The 18,876-nt window shown below is 35.3% G+C and overlaps 1 protein-coding gene across 1 annotated transcript in view; it reads left to right on the top strand.

Moving 5' to 3' along the window:
- Positions 1 to 18,876, top strand: part of shot (dystonin-like protein short stop) — a 1,739,701-nt gene that overhangs the window by 1,242,298 nt on the left and 478,527 nt on the right. The window contains exon 64 of the mRNA XM_090380932.1: positions 16,161 to 16,389. Within this exon, the coding sequence (XP_090237058.1) occupies positions 16,161 to 16,389 (229 nt within the window). The remainder of the gene's footprint in view (positions 1 to 16,160; positions 16,390 to 18,876) is intronic.

Here is an 18,876-nt window from a genome sequence, read left to right as displayed (position 1 = left end):
CTGGAAATTATTTTTATTGTTTTGTGGTAGTAACCCCCAGAAATGTGCTTTAGTAAAATGTGGGCTTGTGAGGTGTTAATAGTGTGTCTCTGCCTTTATGGCTGAGACACACTACTGTGTGGTTTATTCAGTTGCTACATGCCGCAGCTTTGTTTATGTGTATCAAGCATGCCTCCCCATTTTGTAATTGTGCTTCATTCCCTAAAAATGAGTAAAATTCTTAAAAGGTGTGAAAAGGAAGCGTCCTGATGAAGACACTACAGGTTCAGAGAGAAAAATGAAAGCAATATCGATAGACAGAGGTGGACTGGGTCAAAAATCCTTACCCAGAAAAATGTGTAGCAGCCTCATACTAGCGTTTATGTCCAAAATCACACTTCTGGCCTTGGGCCCACCGGGGTTTCCTTACCAGGAAACCCCGGTGGGCCCAAGGCCAGTCCCCCCCCTGTTATAGAAAAAATATGAAATTGTGAAACACTTTGATCGAAATGAAAGAACATGTAATATTGCATGTGCTACAGGCCTAAATGATGCAACGCCGAGAATTAGAAAGAATGCAGAGAAAATAAAATCAACTTTCATATCAAGAACAACTCAATGTGTAATAAAATCCATTAGATCAAGACACAAGAATTGGAAGAGATGGAACAGTTGTCATCTGTTTGGTTCGAAAATCAAACAAAGAACAAGTTTGCTTATGATAGAATAGTCGTAATAAAATACTCAAGTATTTTATTACAACTATTCTGTATTACAACTATAATATATTCTATATTATGACTATGGAAGGAAGTCATAATAAAATACTTACGTATTTTATTATGACTATTCTAAATAATCATAACAAAATACTTATATATTTTATTATTATTATTTATTGTTTGGTAATGATTTTGTTACAAATATGTGTTCAATCTTGGGTGGTCTACACCTAACCTTATTTTTCCCATAGGGCCTGTTATTTATATTGCACGATTTTGCATTGCATGAGGGTTCCTATGAACACAGTTATCATGCTATAGGAGGACTGACTGTATATATTACACAAAATGAAAGATGATTATTGACTTGATGAATCATTATCCCTTGCTAAATCAGTCAAATGAGTAGTTGCAAGATTATTGAATTTTTAATCCTGTGGAATTTGATACCAGAAAGGAAAAATAGTCAACATATCTCAAAAAAAAAAAACATCAGGATATTTATCAATCATCCATATTAATTAAAGGATTTGTAGATTATTTTAAAGATCAAAGATCAAAATTTATAAGGCTTTTACTGAAATTGAGGAAACTTTAAAAAAAAGAAAAGAAAATAGTACTAGTTGAAAGGAGGAAGGCGAATCGAAAAATAAATGCCGTGGGTGTGCATTCTGCAGATCAATTGTCGAACTTCGATGGAATGAACATTTCTTGTTTTTCAATAATTGATTCTATTATAATGCAGTTAAATGAAAGATTTGAATATCTAAAAAAGATAGCAGAGACTTTAATTTTTTGACTGGCAAAGCATTCCATTCAGTGACAAGTGAGGATTTAGAAATTAATCTATTTTATTGTCAGAAAAATACCCTGAAATTAATCAAGACCAATTTAAAATTGAAAACAAAAATCCCTATACAATATTTTTTAAACTATCCAAAATGTCAGAGTCACTCGGATATTCAATTACCATCATGGTAATTGAATATCGTGTAATTCATTATATGGAAAATTTTATTTGTTCTAATTACATTTAAAATGTAATTACCAAAGTGAATACAAATAATTCGCAATAAAGAAGTTCGTTAAACAGAAATCCAACTGTACTTATTATTATTTATTATGATTTTACCGGCGCCTCCGTAGCCAGGTGGGAAGGAGCAGCAGTGCGTAGCACATGCTTCTTGATTAGACTGGGGTTCGAGCCCGTCACCACCAAATATGAAGGATGCGGAAAGGTCAGGGAATGATCACCGCATATCCCGGAGCAATATGGCCTTAGTTGCTAACTCCTAAAAAAAAAAAAAAAAAAACCAAAAATATGATTTTACCGATTATCGAAAAAAGGTGCGTAGTCACGAATTTACCAAGGGCGTCAAAAACTTTGCTACACCTCAGCCTTCATGAACTTGAAGATCTTATTCTGCAGATACCAGCCCCTTTTTTGTTTATTGCGTGACCTCAATGTCTCTCAATAATGCAGACAGATAAGAACAACTCATTGAAATGCTCATTGACAGACAAAATCTGACCATATTAAATACTGACTCACCAGCTTACATTTATCTCCCAACAGGAACAGCCCCTACAATCGATCTCTCCCTATTTTTGCTCTTCGATCCTCTTCCTAGTATCGTGTGGACGGCTGTGAACAACCTGCTCAATAATGACCACTACCTGTTAATCTGTAAAATTTAAACATCACACCCTATAACTTCAGAAAACGGCATAAAATGGAAATTTTCTAAGGCAGATTTGGCAAAGTACACTTCTCATGTATTCTTACACAATCATATCATCGAATCTCATGCAATTGACACAGTTACCAACATAATACAAAACAGATTCTAGCAGCTGCGTCTACTGACACCCTACAATCACAGTCAAGCATCTGTAGAACCATAAATTATTGGTAGCATAGGATTGTAAGAATGTCAAAAAAGAAAAAAAAAAAAAAAATTGTGCTGAATTCTATTCCACAAACATCGTACCACTATCAGGCTTATAAACTAGAAGAAACTTAGAGCCAAGGCCTTCCACATTAAGAAGAAAGCAAAAAGAGACTCGGGTTCAATTCGCAACTGCAATTTATAAAAATACTGATGTAAGAATAATATGGAGAATAATAAAGCAATTAAATTGCAAATTTTCTCCATTATCCTCTCCACTTTTCAGCTGTAAATGGGCTGGAGCTGTCTACTCCTGCAGAGAGTATCAATGCCCTAGGGACTGTCTTTTCACAGTTGTCTGACTCGACCGCATATGATCCATCATTTCAAAAGATAAAAGCTTTAGCCGAAAATCCCAACCGAATTTCAGAACCACATTCACTTTACTGTGCAATCAACCACTTACTAGGTTTGAACTTCAAGAGGCTGTATCCACCACCAAGAACAGTGCTGCTGGCCCTAATGGAATATATTACATAATGCTACACCTAGATAATAAATCACTATCCTCGCTGCTGCTGCTGACCTACAACCGCATCTTCATTGAACATTAATTCCTCAGTTCCTGGCATAACTCTTATATACTGGCTGGCAATACCCAAACCTAGGAAAGACCACTCTATTCCTCATAACTATAGGCCCATTTCTCTCACCAGCTGCTTAAGTAAAATCCTAGGAAAAAAATTATACACCACTGACAGACACGGTATCTTGATTCTCAAAATATGATCTCCAATAATCAATTTGGTGTCAGAAAAAACTAGGCACCTCCGTAGCCAGGTGGGAAGGAGCAGCAGTGCGTAGCACGCTTCTTGATTAGACCGGGGTTCGAGCCCGTCACCACCAAATATGGAGGATGCGGAAAGGTCAGGGAATGACCACCACATATCCCGGAGTAATATGACATTAGTTGCTAATGCTCCTAAAAACAAAACAAAAAAAAAAAATAAACAAGTCAGAAAAAACTGATCATTCCTGGATCTCATGATCAAAGATGAAACAAACATCAGAAATGCATTTATCAAAAATGAACATCTCTCATGGTATGCCTCGACCAACATAGAGAAGATCTTTGATAACACTTGGCATTTTGGTATCCCGAGAGACCTTTGTTCCCCTGATCCGAGAGGCCATTTACTGTATTACATACAGAATTTGCTACAGCACAGGACCTTTCAACTTTGCTATCAGCAAGTCCTTTCCAAATATATATATATATATAAGGAGTCCCTTGGGCTCTGTTGTCAGTGCAACCTTATTTGCAATAAGGATAAATATGAGCTTCATTGAGAGGTAACTGCAAATCTCAATTAATAATATTGAGCTGTGGGTGACACAGAATGGTTACAGACTATCTTATCAGAAATTAAGAGTCACTCACTTTTGTAGCAAATAAAAGATCCAGCCAGATCCAGGGATACACTTAACAAATCCTCCCATCAAGCACATTCTCATTGAATGTACATTATACACTCATGCCTGAAAAGCTTCATTCAGTTTTCTGTGAAATCTTGAAGGGCCTTTGACACTTGGTTATATCATAGGTAATGATGCAAATCTCCTGGAATTTTTCTGCTTCCTAAAATGGATACATCTATATGATCATTTCTGACAGTCACCATTTGTGACCTCCATCTTGTTGATAGTCACATAGTATAAACCAGAGCTATGATGCTCAATATGTTCTACTTTGATTTCAATATTTGTAAAAGAATAAAAGAAGTTTATTTAAGATGCATGCTCACACATACTCAGTTGTTTGTTGTTTGTTATTTGGTTTTTAGGAGCATTAGCAACTAAGGCCATATTGCTCCGGGATATGCGGTGGTCATTCCCTGACCTTTCCGCATCCTCTCCGTATTTGGTGGTGACGGGTTCGAACATACTCAGTAATTTTCATTCCAGTGATCATGACATATGGTCAAAAAGCATTGTCAGCTTAAGCAAGGAAAATCGTTTTTCATATTCACTTTAAACTTTTTGTAATTAATGTTTAATTATTTTTTAATTGTATTCATTTATTCTTTTACAAATGTTGAATATATGGTAGTCACAATATGGTAGTCCTAAGTAGCCTTTGCACCAGAATACCCAACAATACCCAATCTAACCACAGAAGGGTGCAAAGACTTCTCTCAAAACATAAGGTGTTAATAAATTAGACTTGGTTCACAATAAGTATCCATACGTGTTTCTCTATGCAGGCTTGTATTTTCTTTTATATCAGTAGAATGGTTTACCATTCTACTGATATACTGTTACAAATACAACAGGTCTATTAAATGCTTCTTTTAAATCAATGGCTGCTAAAAAGACAACCATCACTCTCTGGTTTAAATAGATGGCAATGTTGAGTATTGTCTTTCTTTTCACAGAGTGTTTTTTTTTTTTTTTTTTACATGAACCCCAAACACGAGAGGTATTAGAACCTATAGTACTTAGTACCGTGCTTGGGTTGGAGGTTGAGAAGACGAAAGAAGATATCTGTTGACATTGGACTTGAACTACTGTAGATTGTAATTTTCAGGAAATGCATATGAAGGAAGGTTGTTCCAGAAAACGGCAATTGAATGAATAAATGAGGAAGATGAAAAGTTGGTTCTGTGGGTTTGAAGTGGGACAGTAAATGGATGGTGGCTGGTGGCGGCACATGTTCGGACTGTTTTGAAAGAGAGAGCGGGAATCATAGAAGCCAATTCAGAAGAACAGTGCCCATGGTAGAAGAGGCATGCAGCAGAAACAGTACGTCTATGAGAAAGCGAGTGGAGAGACTCTCTTAGAGAGGAGTCATTAATTAACTTAACTGCCCTCTTCTGAATGGAATCTAGAAGCATGAGAGAGGTTTTGGTGGCACCACCCTAGATGTGGGAACAATATTCCATGGCAGGGCGGATTTGCGATTTATACAGAGTGAGCAGCTGTTTGAAAGAAAAGTAACGCCGAGAGCAAAAGAGAAAACCATGTTTTTTAGATGCAGAGGAAGCAATATTTGTAATGTGCTTGTGCCAAGAGAGATTACAAGTCAGGGTAATCCCCAAAAGAGATATCATTTTGCCTAGAAATCGGAGTGTCACTAAAGATAAGCATAGGAGCAGAAGAATCCTTTTTGCGAGATATAAGACAAGACTGAGTTTTAGAAGGGTTGAAATCAACTAAGTTGTCTTTGCCTCACTGGAGAATTACCTGAAGATCGGCATTTAAGGAATTGGTAGCAGATTTTCGAGAAGTTGAAGCTGATTGAGCAGGACAAGGTTTCTCAAAATGGAAAGTGGAATGCAATGTGCTATCATCGGCAAAACTATGGATAGGATTTCCAGTCAGGGAATGACCACCGCATATCCCGGAGTAATATGACCTTAGTTGCTAATGCTCCTAAAAACAAAACAGAAAAAAAAAAAAAAAACAAGTCAGAAAAAACTGATCATTCCTGGATCTCATGATAAAAACATGATCATGATCAGTTCTTTCCCCCACTCTTTTCCTCTTGTAGAAGTGGAGAAGTTAGAAGGCAGAGAGCCATCTACCATCACTGTCAGTGAGCGATCAGAGAGAAAACTGGATAACCAATTATTAAAAACAGTTGGCAAACCATAAGATGGAAGATTGTTTAGAAGACCTTTATGCCAAACACGATCAAAAGCCTTTGAGATGTCAAGAGCAACTACTTGTGTTTCACCAAACCTTTCCATTGAATTAGTCCATAAATGGGTAACATAAGCCAGAATATCACCAGTAGATCGACACTGACGGAATCCATACTGGCGATCGTTGATCAGACGGAAGGTTTCTAGGTAGTTTAAGAGTTGGCGGTTAATTGATTTCTCCATTACTTTAGAAAGAGTAGAAGTAATTGCAGTGGGACGATAATTGGATGGGAGGGATTTGTCACCCTTTTTAGGAACTGCTAGATATGAGCAAATTTCCAAGCAGAAGGAAAAACACCTTTGGAATAAGAAAGTGAAAAAAGGCAGCAAAGAATAGGAGTAAGTTCAGGAGCACAGGTTTTGAGAACAAGTAGAGAAATACAATCGGGACCTGGAGCTTTCTTAGCATCAAGATTCATCAAAATCCTTCTGATATCCTTTTGATGGAAGACCACAGGAGGCATTGAATGGAGTTTCCATTGAATGGAAACTCTAATGTTTTACCAAGATTAGATTTTCTAAATTAATTTAGAGTTTCTGTTGCAATATATTTTTATTCTTGTTACCGTTCTCATCCCTCCCTGTTAGATTTGGATCTAGGTTTAATTTTGTTTTTTCGCTCTTGTCTTGCCGTACTGCTGGCATTATTTTATTATTTTAAACCTTATTATAATTTATGACTATATATATATATATATATATATTTTTTTTTTTTCTTTCTATATAATTCTACAGTATTATAATTCTATATAATACTTTCTGTATAATTTCTTTCTTTCTATATAATTCTACATTATGCTATGTATTATTATCATTTTTGTAAATTAGCTATCCGTCGGGCTAACAGTCATCTAGCTAGCTAACTACTAAATTGGGATATATTAATTTTAGTTAACCGTAATATATTTTGATTTTGTTATCTCATACTGCATTACCTTCATTTGGTATTGCTATCATATACTACCTAACTATCTTCTGAACACTCTTATGCTGGATGATGACAACAGAAATGGATAGCCTGTTAATTATGGTTGATACATTGAGAGGGTTAGCCCTTGAAAAAGTCCCTTTCAATGTATCTATATACCTATAATTAACATAATTTTATTTTATAATATAATTTTGATATGTAAGGTTTTCTTATGTTATATTGCATATATATTTTTTCCAGGTTGCCGTAGGCGCTTACATAGGTTTTTATGTTTCTTGGGCTGTTGTATCGTACCGGTTCGGTATACACTATAACCTGCTATATTTTGATTATAACTACACCATTAGACTCTACCACTATAACTAACATCTTAAATAATAAAATAATAAAATATATATATAATGATAAAATTAAAATTACGAGGGCGATTCGGACATTCTTACTTTTCTCATTCTTTCTATTTTCGCCTCCTTTATTTTTATTACCTTTTTCCCTCCCTTACCCTGCATTATTTCCCATTGCTGTACCACTGCCTGTTACATTTATTGCATTTATAATACATAAAATCACCTTTTCGTCTTTTTCAAAACACTTTTCAAAACATTTTTTCAAAAACTTTTCGTCCTTTAAACGATTCAGAATTTACATTACATTTTATACTTTTAAGCCATGTACATGAAAATAAGGCTTTTACACTTTAATTTGCTTTAATTTAATTACATACACTGCGTTGGAGCTACCTTCCTTATGTTTTTGGAGGTTTTTATCCCCCCCCTTTTTTTTTTTTGCTATATTTTAATCTTTCTGCTATCAACATAAGTTTGTATTTTCTATACAAACTTAAAACACTGCATTTGTATAGAAATGCAGTGTTTTAGCACATGATCAGGTGTAGTCCCCTGATGAAATACCTGATCTATGTACCAGTTTTATTTAGTTTGCATCAAAAGGTTTTTTTTTTTCCTATTTACCTTTTGTACCACCCTCATTTTGATGCTCACTATTATTTAACATTGATTCATTTCTTGGCGCCTCTGTGGCCAGATGGACAGGAGCAGCAGTGCGTAGCACACACTTCTTGATTAGACCGGGGTTCAAGTCCGTGACCACCAAATACAGAAGATGTGGAAAGGTCAGGGAATGATCACTGCATATCCCTGGAGCAATATGGCCTTAGTTGCTAATTCTCCTAAAAACCAAACAACAACAACGATTAATTTCTTCTTTCCCTTTCAGCTCATGTGCATATGATTGGCTTGTTAATTCAGCCTTTAAGTCTATATAATTTTATAATTTTTTTTTTTTTTTTAAAGGTTCTTAACATTCTTTTTCTTTTAATTTCTCATTCTCTTCTCTTTCTTACTTTCCTTCTATTAAGCTCAGCACCTTGTGTTAATTACTTCTCCATCTTTTTGTATTTTCTATTGATTACTTTTAATTTTATCATTATATTTTTGTATCCCGTCTTTGCAGCTTTGTGCATTCAGATGCAATTCCTGTTTCTCTTTTTCTTGCATTTCCTACTCATACATACTATATATATATATAAACTAAAGTAAAATGTGTGCCAGTAGTATGGCAAACCACTCGAGTGAAATAATTATTAAACATAAAATAATACGTAAAGAAAAGAACAAAGGGTGGGGGTGAAACATAATGAAGAAGAGGGTATTGTGGGAGGTATGCTCCTAGTATAATTTAGAATTTGGAAGTTAATTACTAAACAATATATGAAGACCAATTAAAATATAAACCCAATTATAAGGAAATTTAACGGCTCCCCCGACAGCACCAGTGTCCAAATTGTGTGAAATATTACCAAATTGGAAACGTGCACAACGAACAATACATGATCAGTTAAACTTAAAAATAATAAAAATAGATTGACCATTGTGCCCCATCTCAACAGTCGACCACAAGGCCAATAATGGTCAGTGAATCACTGCATTTCGAATATCAGACAAATCCATGCATTGACGGGACAATACTAAGAACGAACCGCCAATGCAGTAGATTTGCCCAACAGTGGTCCTTATGCAGCGAAAAATAATGACACAGACAGCCAAGACTCTCATGGCAAAACCACACCACTGACAAACTAACTATTGAACTGATATATAAAGAACTTAATTGGGCTATAGACGGAACTGCGGACTCAGATTAGCATTTCGTCACAACACCACCATTCTAATATATTATGCAGATTAATCAATCCAAATGAAAATTATAAAATAAATATAAAATTCATAGAGCAAACGTCAATGGCAGCAAATATGCACATTCCATTAAATGTTGCATAAAATATTAAGTAATAATAAGAACAACTATGAACATCGTAAAGCAATCATCATTGGCAGCAAATATGCACATTCCACCAAATATATATATATATATATAGAGAGAGAGAGAGACTTCAGGTTTGCAAAATCTGAAAAGTAGACATTTTCTTGGAACAATAAAATGCTGAAATAATGATGGGGAATTTTTTCTCTACTTTTGCAAGGTTGCAAAACTAGATGGTGTCTGAGTATCAAATTATATAATTATTTTTAAATTGTTAGTGATAGTAAATTCTTTCTTAGCATTAACATTAGTATTATTAGTGGCATATAATGCAGGAAAGCAAGCTTATACGGCTTCAGCCAAATAAAAGCACTGCCCATTTCACCTATTCATTTCCTCCAATAGTTTGTCTAGTTCTTCCTTGAATTTATTTATGCTATCAACTTCCACAACAGATGGAAGTTTGTTCCAGCAATCAACCACTTGCTAACAAAAGACCTACATGTACATCATCCTTTAATCAGAAGACTGTACATCATCCTTTCACCGTCCTTCGTCAACTTGAATTTATACCCCTCATGTGCGCATCGTATTCTGAGCAAAAAGAAGAATCCTATCAACATGAGCTTGCTCAAACCGCTCAAAACCTTAAACACTTCAGTCAGATCAATCTGCAAATGCCTAGTCTCCAGATGGTGCAATTGCAGAAATGAAGCCTTTCATGGTAAGAGCACCTCTTTGTTACCCTCATCAATCTCTTTACCCTTTTCTATACTCATTCCAGCAGCTCTACGTCCTTTCTAAAATGAGGCCTTCAGACCTGCATGATGTAACCTGATCACTGCCTTATATAAATATATAATCACCTCCTTATCGCTGCTCTCAAAATTCCTGTAATCATTAACAAAACCCCATGAGCTGTCCTGGCAGCCTATCTGTTGCTCAAAGAACTTTATATCTGACTGCACAATTACCTCCAAGTCTTTTTTATTAATACTACCCTGAGTGTAATACCACATAATTGGTACATTACTGCGGAGTTACTATCCATATGCAGTACTTTGCATTTGTCAAAGTTGAACTTCATTTGCCATTTCTCAGCCCATCTGCCTAAGTTTTCTAGATCTTGTTGCAGTGGCATGCTGTCATAAACCACCCTGCCAACCTTAATGTCCAAATTTGTATCATCTGCAAACTTGGACATTATAAGTTCACTTTTCCACTCAATTCAGATTGACCCCTTATTCTTCTATGTAATTGGTTGTAAAGAGTTTCTCCCTCCTTTTGCAAAAATATAGTTTTCACTGTTTTTTTTTTTTTTTTTTTTTACAAAAAATTCCATTAATACTGGAATTTTTCAAAAATTCTGTAAATTTCTGCTTATTTTTGTTAACAAATTGACTATCAGATGTGCTAGTCAACATTGCAAAAGAGAAGCATGGGATAATATGTTCCATGTTCTCTGTACTATGCAACCAGGGGCTCACATCTGGTGAGTATGGGCTTGACATACTTCGGGGGTCCTGAGCTGGATATCATCATTCTTCTCTTCTTGGTGATTCCCCTCTACTTTTGACTCTCTCTCTCTCTCTCTCTCTCTCTCTCTCTCTCTCTCTCTCTCTCTCTCTCTCTCTCAGGATAACCCAAATTTTTTTTGGCTGGTGCAGCATGACCCTCAGGCTTCCTTGCACCATATGGCTAATAATAATAATTTAATTCTACTGGTGTAGTCCACTTAACAATGGCATAATGTTTAACAATATTTTTCAGTAAGATGCCATAGAAATGAGATAAATAAGATGTAGAATTTCAGAAAACATATACATAAGATTTTCCATAAATTGTAAAATCTAAAAAGGTGACATATTTGCCTCATGTACTGATGTAGTTCTGATTTTTCAGTTTCAAGTGGTTGGAACTGCAATGTAATCAGACATTTGGAAACAAGTAAGCATATGACAGAGTGCATTGAATAGAAAGAATTGAAAAAATAGATGTATTGTGTTTCATCATCAGCTTATCATCTTATTTTCATTCCATGTCATATTATTTTCCTTTTTCATAGAATAATATTGTATGAATTGTGCTGATTATTGTGTGACAGTGAAATTGCAAAAATGTACGGTTGTGGAAGAATAAAAACAACAGACATTGTTAGTGAAATTGCTGTGATGGAGAAAGAAAAGAGATTATTGAAAAGCTATGGCTCTGAAAAGTGGATCATTTTCATGTGCTGTAGATAGCAATAATCAAAATGATTTCAAAATATATCCCATTGCATTGAGCTTTGTAATGAAAAATAAATCATCAAATCAAATGCAGCTTGCTTCCAGCATTGGAATGTGACTCTACAGAGCAACAATGGGCATCTTCTTTGGAACAACATGAAAGCATACGGACTTCCACTTCCTTTGAAAACCTGTCTGACACTTTTTATTAATGTGTCTGTTTATGGTAGGTAGGCCTTACAAACTGGAGTAGTAAGAGGATTAAAAGGGGAGATTGAGCACTTGGTGGTAATAGACTGTCCATCTCATCTTATTAATTTATGTGCTGGCAAGGGGTTTCCATCTTCCTATAAAAGTTTATGAATATTTCCTTGATGTTTACTACTCTAGAAAGAAGTGCAACAAGGAAAGGTAGATTTGAACAATTTCAATAGCTGCATGTCACTGAAGTAAAAAATACTTTTACACATGTGTGTAAAAACATGTTAGCTGTCTGTGATTAAACATGTAAATAGAATGGTAGAAGAGTAGCAGCCTTTGACAAGTCTGTGTAAAGAAGAGGTTAAAAATGGTGAGGAAAGAGCTACCAAATTGTACACGTAATCACTAGTGAGTGGCACTGACTCACATTCAAATCTATTTCATGATCCAGAAATTTTGTAAGAATATAAATTGATGATCTCAAGAAATAGAACTTGTGAATTCCAAACTTCTGGTGAAAACGATCCAAATAAGGCCAAGCAAGCTGATAATTCTAGTTATGTTCTCTTCATATAAAAAGTATATTCGCATTCTGGCTTAAATAAAGAACTTTGCTTGTTTCTTTTATATTATGTGTCAATGTTTATTGACATAATATTTAATGTATTTAATCATTGCAGTTATATATTGAAGAATGTTACATTAAAATATAACCTTCTTCAATATATACTGGTAGTTTTTAAATCTTCCACTTATATTTTGTAAGTCAATTGCCATAGCAGATTATATGAGAAGGATGATTATGAAAAATGTTCTTAGAAATGCTGAGGTAGCACAAATTTCTTTAACTGCCAATGTATCATTTTCAAATTAAATGTTTTTTTTTTTTGTTTTTAGTGTCTCACACTAAAACTCATGATTTTAGTGTGAGAACCAACCAGATGATCTAATGAAAGAAGAAAGAGTTTATCTACAGTGGTCCTTAGTTGGTAAACTATCATGTGCACTAGGATGCTTGAAATATAACAAATTATTCCAAAGTCTTGCTTCAGTATTTTAACAATTCTTCATAGCAGTGCTGAGCAATATGAAAGAATATTCAACTAGGTGAGAAAAAACAGAAACTGAGCTCAGCTCTCTTTCTGATGGAGTTTTGGAGATGCTCTTAATAGCTCTGTCTAGACAGCAGGGTGGCGCTCCGTAGCCAGGTGGGCAGGAGCAGCAGTGCGTAGCACACACTTCTTGATTAGACCGGGGTTCGAGCCCATGATCACCAAATACGGAGGATGCGGAAAGGTCAGGGAATGACCACCTCATATCCCCGGAGCAATATGGCCTTAGTTGCTAATGCTCCTAAAAACCAAATAAATAAATAAACAAACTAACTAACTAACTAGACAGCAGGGCAATTGTTATGAACTTTGACTCAACATTTCTGAAGAGACCAAAGTCTGCAATGTTATTTTCTAACAGAAAATCCAAACAAAAATCTTAAGTAATCTAATGTTTGAAATAATCCTGTGTCTATATTTTAATATAAAATACCCACATTGTCAGTGAAATTTAATTTCAAGTGCTGTCTGCACTTTCAAAAAAACCTGCATTTTGCAAAAAACCTATTTTGGCCCAAAAATCTATTTTATTCCTGTTCAATTACCACATCTGCATCTTTTTTTTATATAAAAGTTATTTCTAAAATACTTGTTTTTAATTAAAAAATTAATATATTTCTGTGTTATATTTTTCTGTCCAGCCTTGGAGATACTGTGTTATCTCCTATGTCAGCAAAAGACTTTGGCTTATGCTCATTTTATAAGCAACATTGCTATCCATGAATCACCTTAACCTTGCTTTTAAGTGAATAAAGCAATGGTTAGTTGGTAGGAGACAAAGAGTAGTTATAAATAGCCTTCATGGACTAATGTGATGGATAGCATAGGGTTCAGTGTTGGGCCACTTACTGTATTAAATATTTATTTTTGATGATATAGGTATTATGCATCTGATATCTAAGTTTGCTGAAGATGCAAAAGCAGTCACAGTGGTTAATGACAATAATCAGAGATGTTACTTCAAGATTGAAATATAATAAACTAGATAAAGTGGATAGGCTGAAAAATGAAAATGTTGATAAATGAAAGGTACTGTGTTTGAGTAGCAGTATTCCCAGAATAACTTACCTTTTGGGTATCATCAAACTCAAAGTAGCTTATGTACCTAGAGAATAATTTTATAGTCTGACATAAACAATACAGACAGGCTGCTATAACAGCTCATGGGATTCTGTTAATGAAAAAAAGTAAAGTACAGCAATTATCAACCCACTGCAGGATGGAAGCCTCCTCAACAATTCAGGCCAAGGGAAATGGACCATAATCTGCCACGTTGGTCCAGTGCGAGTTGGCAGATCGACCGTATTCAGCAGTCAGGGGCTTGAACCCTGGTCTACTCAAAGAGCGTGTGCTACTGCATTCCCGCTCCTGACCACTTGGCTACGGAGGCCGTTACAGTAACTTTTCCAGCAGGTGATAATCCCATTGCATAAGGCAGTGGCAATGGTGTATACTGCATACAGGTTTTGGAAACCATATTTTATCCTTTATTCTTACCACGAAAGACTGGGGTTTTATAAATTGCAGTCTCTAGAAACTAGGCATCTGAGGGTGACCTAACTGAAGTGTATAAGGCATTAAAGGGATTAAGTAAACTAAATGTTGATGTCATCTGAACTTTTTCTCAGATGATACTGGGAGGGGGCATGAAATTAAATTGAAAAGGGTTAGTTGCAGAATAGATATGCTGAAATTTGCATTTAGCCAGAGAGCATGAATTTAAAAAAAAATGATCAAATTATTAGAAGGAATGGGAATGAAGTGGTGCTGCTGTATTGCTAACTGCAATGCATTAATTGCATAACTGTGTTTCAATTTCTGAATTGAAATAAGAAATCTTGCATGTATATTAATTTGATACTTAATTTTGTTAATTTCAGATGAAGGTGTTGTTGTTGTTATTTGGTTTTTAGGAGCATTAGCAACTAAGGCCATATTGCTCCGGGGATATGCAGTGGTCGTTCCCTGACCTTTCCGGATCCTCCGTATTTGGTGGTCACGGGCTCGAACCCCGTTTTAATCAAGAAGCGTGTGCTACGCACTGCTGCTCCTGCCCATCTGGCTATGGAGACACACCCTTCAGATGAAGAAAACAACTTTATTAGTACAGTATTGAATACTGTGCTAAGTTTTGGTGAAGTCTATACTGAATTAAGTTCAATACAGGCTTCACTAAAAAATTAACATTGTATACTAGGAAACTGTATTCAGTTCGATCTTGAAAGGTACTCTAGTAGGCGAAAGCATAAGTGGGAATTCTTACAGAAATCATTCATGAAAATAAGATCACATAAACTTATATTTCTTTAACAACTTTGTCCAGATGAGCCAAATCAGATACAAAGATTTAAGCTTATTTATGTTATTGAATTTAAGGAATTTGTTTTATGAGGAAGCATCATTTACAACACATTCTTTGATACATTTGGGACACTGCCACCATGCAGTAAAATTTTTTCAAGTGAGTTCTCCATTCTATTGCAGTTCATAGTATAAAAATGTTTATTTTTGAACGAAACAAATCCTCACTAATATGAGCAATCAGTGCATATCATATTTTGGGCTGCATGTCAGTGAAGATTTTTTTAGTCTGTAATTTTCAAAGGATCAGTCAACCACATCTCTTATGCTGAGGGACTGGTTTTGTCATCCAACTTGAAAAATTAAATCTCATTGAGCAGATATGAATTTCGGGAAATTGGGTCTAGCCTACTCTGGTGTGTTCCATAAATGCTTTAATGAAGTGTTTGTGGATAGGAAGATAATTGGTTCTTTTTGCCAGCACTAGTTGATTTTTATTTGTTTCCTTAGTCCATATCTGTACTACTTGCAATAATCGGGAGATGCATTAAATAATTTGCCAGACAAAGTTACAGAATACATTTCAGTGTGGAAAATAATTTTAGAAATTTTAACAATCACATGTTGCGTTGTAACATCTCATAATGAACATGACATAGTTTTATTCATTATATTTTATTCATTCAATATATGTGAATAAATGTATGTCCTATGTACTGCTTTATTTCGGTTTTGTGGAACACTGTAAGTTATTGATTAATCATGTAGAAAATAATCATTTTTTTTTAAATTATTTTTTTAATTCTATAGTTCTCAGACAAGCTTGATGGCATGCTGAATGCACTTGGGTCTACAGCTGATCAATTAAATAATGCAGAACCAGTTTCTGCTCATCCAGAGAAGATTGAAGAGCAAATTGGTGACAATAAATCAGTGATGCATGACCTTGACAAAAGATCTAATGCTCTTGAAGCAGTAAAGAGAGCAGCTGATGATGTTATTGACAAAGCTGGAAGCAAAGAGGATCCTGCTGTGAAAGGTGAGCATCTTCCTTTTCAAACAAATTAGAGCATCAGTTTAACCATAGACCTTTACCTTGTTTCAGGTGTTTACTATTCTATATTCAGTCTGCTTTCTTTACTGATCATATAATGATCACTAAAGAAATTTCATAATGATCACTAAAGAAATTTCATAATGATCACTATAGATATTTCATATCACAATGAGATTCAACTTAAATCTTATTTGTGCATTGAAGGGCATTTTCATCTTTGCAATGCAGTTTACTAGAAATTTCACTTTTAAGAACTTAATCATACTCTCTTCTTTTCTTTGAAATCACATTTATTAATTATGTCTTATAAATGATTTAGAATTTATATTGCTGTTTTAGCCTAGCATCAGAGAATATATCTGAGGCAAATTATACACAAAACTACATATTTACATATTTTTAGAATAATCTGAGGTAAAGAATTGCATGTACATACTTTCTAACTTTTTAGATTTCTACAAAGTATACTTTCCCCTTGGATTTTAGTAGATTTTTAATGAAAATTAAAATAATTTTTTAATGAAAACCCCAAACAGGCCAGGTATTAGAACCTATACTACTTAGTACCATGCATGGATTAGATGTTGAGAAGATGAAAGAAAATATTTGCTGACATTAGACTTGAACTTCTGTATCTTGTAATTTTATGAAATAGGTATGAAGGAAGGCTGTTTCAGAAAACGGATGTTGAATGTGAATAAACGAGAAAGAAGAAAAGGTGGTTTTCTGAGTTTGAAGTTGGACATTAAAAGGACGTTTGCTACCGGTTGCTGCATATGTTCTGACTGCTTTGAAAGAGAGAGTGAGAATTATAGAAACCAATTCAAAAGTCCAGTGCCCATGGAAGTATCTATAGAAAGGGCATGCAGCAGAAACAGAATGTCTATGAGACAGAGAGCGGAGAGACTCTGTTAGAGATGAGTCATTAATTAATCTAACTGCCCTCTTTTGAATGGAATCTAGAAGCCTAAGAGAGGTTTTAGGGGCACCCCAGATGCGGAAAGAATATTCCATGGTAGGGTTGATTTGCTATTTGTACAAAATGAACAGCTATTTGGAAGAAAGGTAATGCCAAGAGCGAAAGAGAAAACCCAGTTTTTTAGATACAGAGGAAGCAAAATTTGTAATGTGCTTATGCCAAGAGAGATTAGATGTCAGGGTAATCCCCAATAGCGATATATGATCTTTCCTAGAAATTGAAGTGTCATGAAACATAAGCATAGGATCAGAAGAATCCTTTCTGTGTGAGATATAAGACAGGACTGAGTTTTAGACGGATTGAAATCAACTAAGTTATCTTTGACCCATAGGAGAATTACCTGGATATCGACATTCAGAGAATTGGTAGTGGATATTTGAGAAGTAGAAGCTGTTTGAGCAGGGCAAGGTTTCTCAAATTGGAAGATGGAATATTGAATGCAATGCGCTGTCATCAGCAAAACTATGGATAGGATTTTCGGTCAATGGAAGAAAGTCATTAATATACAAGAGGAAAAGAGTGGGAGAAAGAACTGATCCTTAGGGAACACCAGCGCTAGGGGAGAAGGTAGAAGACAGTGAGTCATATACCATCACCTGCAGTGAGCAGTCAGAGAAAAAACTGGATACCTATTTACAAAAAAACAGTTAGGAAACCATAAGATGGAAGTTTATTAAGAAGACCTTTATGCAAAACACACAATCAGAAGCCTTCGAAATGTTGGGCAACTGCTTGAGTTATACCAAACTTTCCCATTGAATTTGGCCATAGATGGGTAACATAAACCAGAATATCACCAGTGGATCGACACTTATAGAATTCATACTAGTGATCGTTGATCAGATGGAAGGTTTCTAGATAGTTTAAGAGTTGGAAGTTAATTGATTTCTCCATTACTTTACAAAGAGTAGAAGTCATTCAATGGATCAATAATTGGATGGGAGTGATTTGTCACCCTTTTTAGGAACTTGCTGGATATGAGCAAATTGCCAAGCAGAAGGAAAAATGCCTTTGGAATAAGAAATTGAAAAAAGCCGGCAAAGAACAGGAGTAAGATCAGGAGCTCAGGTTTTGAGAACAAGTGTAGAAATACCATCAGGACCTGGAGCTTTCGTAGCATCAAGATTCGTCAAAATCCTTCTGACTTCCTTTTTACAGAAGAACACAGGAGGCATTGAATGGAGAGTGTGTTGGGAATGGTGGAAGGTGTTTTACCAAGATCATTAATACAGGAGTTGGAAGAGAAATGGGATGCTAGCAGGTCAGCTTTATCCTTGGCTGTCAGTCTGTCAACTGGTTTTGACAGAGATGGGCAAAAGTTGCAGCTAATAGCTTTCTCAAGAGACCAGACTGCTCGGTTACCATTAGGGCAAGAAGCAAGTACTCTTAGCCTGTTCAAAATCTATTTTGGACCGATTAATAAATGCTTTACAATTGTTGCAAGCTTTGGTGTAGGCAGAAAATGAAACTGAAGATTTGGAACCAAGCCA

The sequence above is a fragment of the Mastigoproctus giganteus genome, chromosome 9, assembly GCF_048544385.1.
Source record: "Mastigoproctus giganteus isolate SK-2022 chromosome 9, ASM4854438v1, whole genome shotgun sequence".
NCBI classification, from domain to species: Eukaryota; Metazoa; Arthropoda; class Arachnida; order Uropygi; family Thelyphonidae; genus Mastigoproctus; species Mastigoproctus giganteus.
This window is presented reverse-complemented; position numbering and strand designations above follow the sequence as displayed.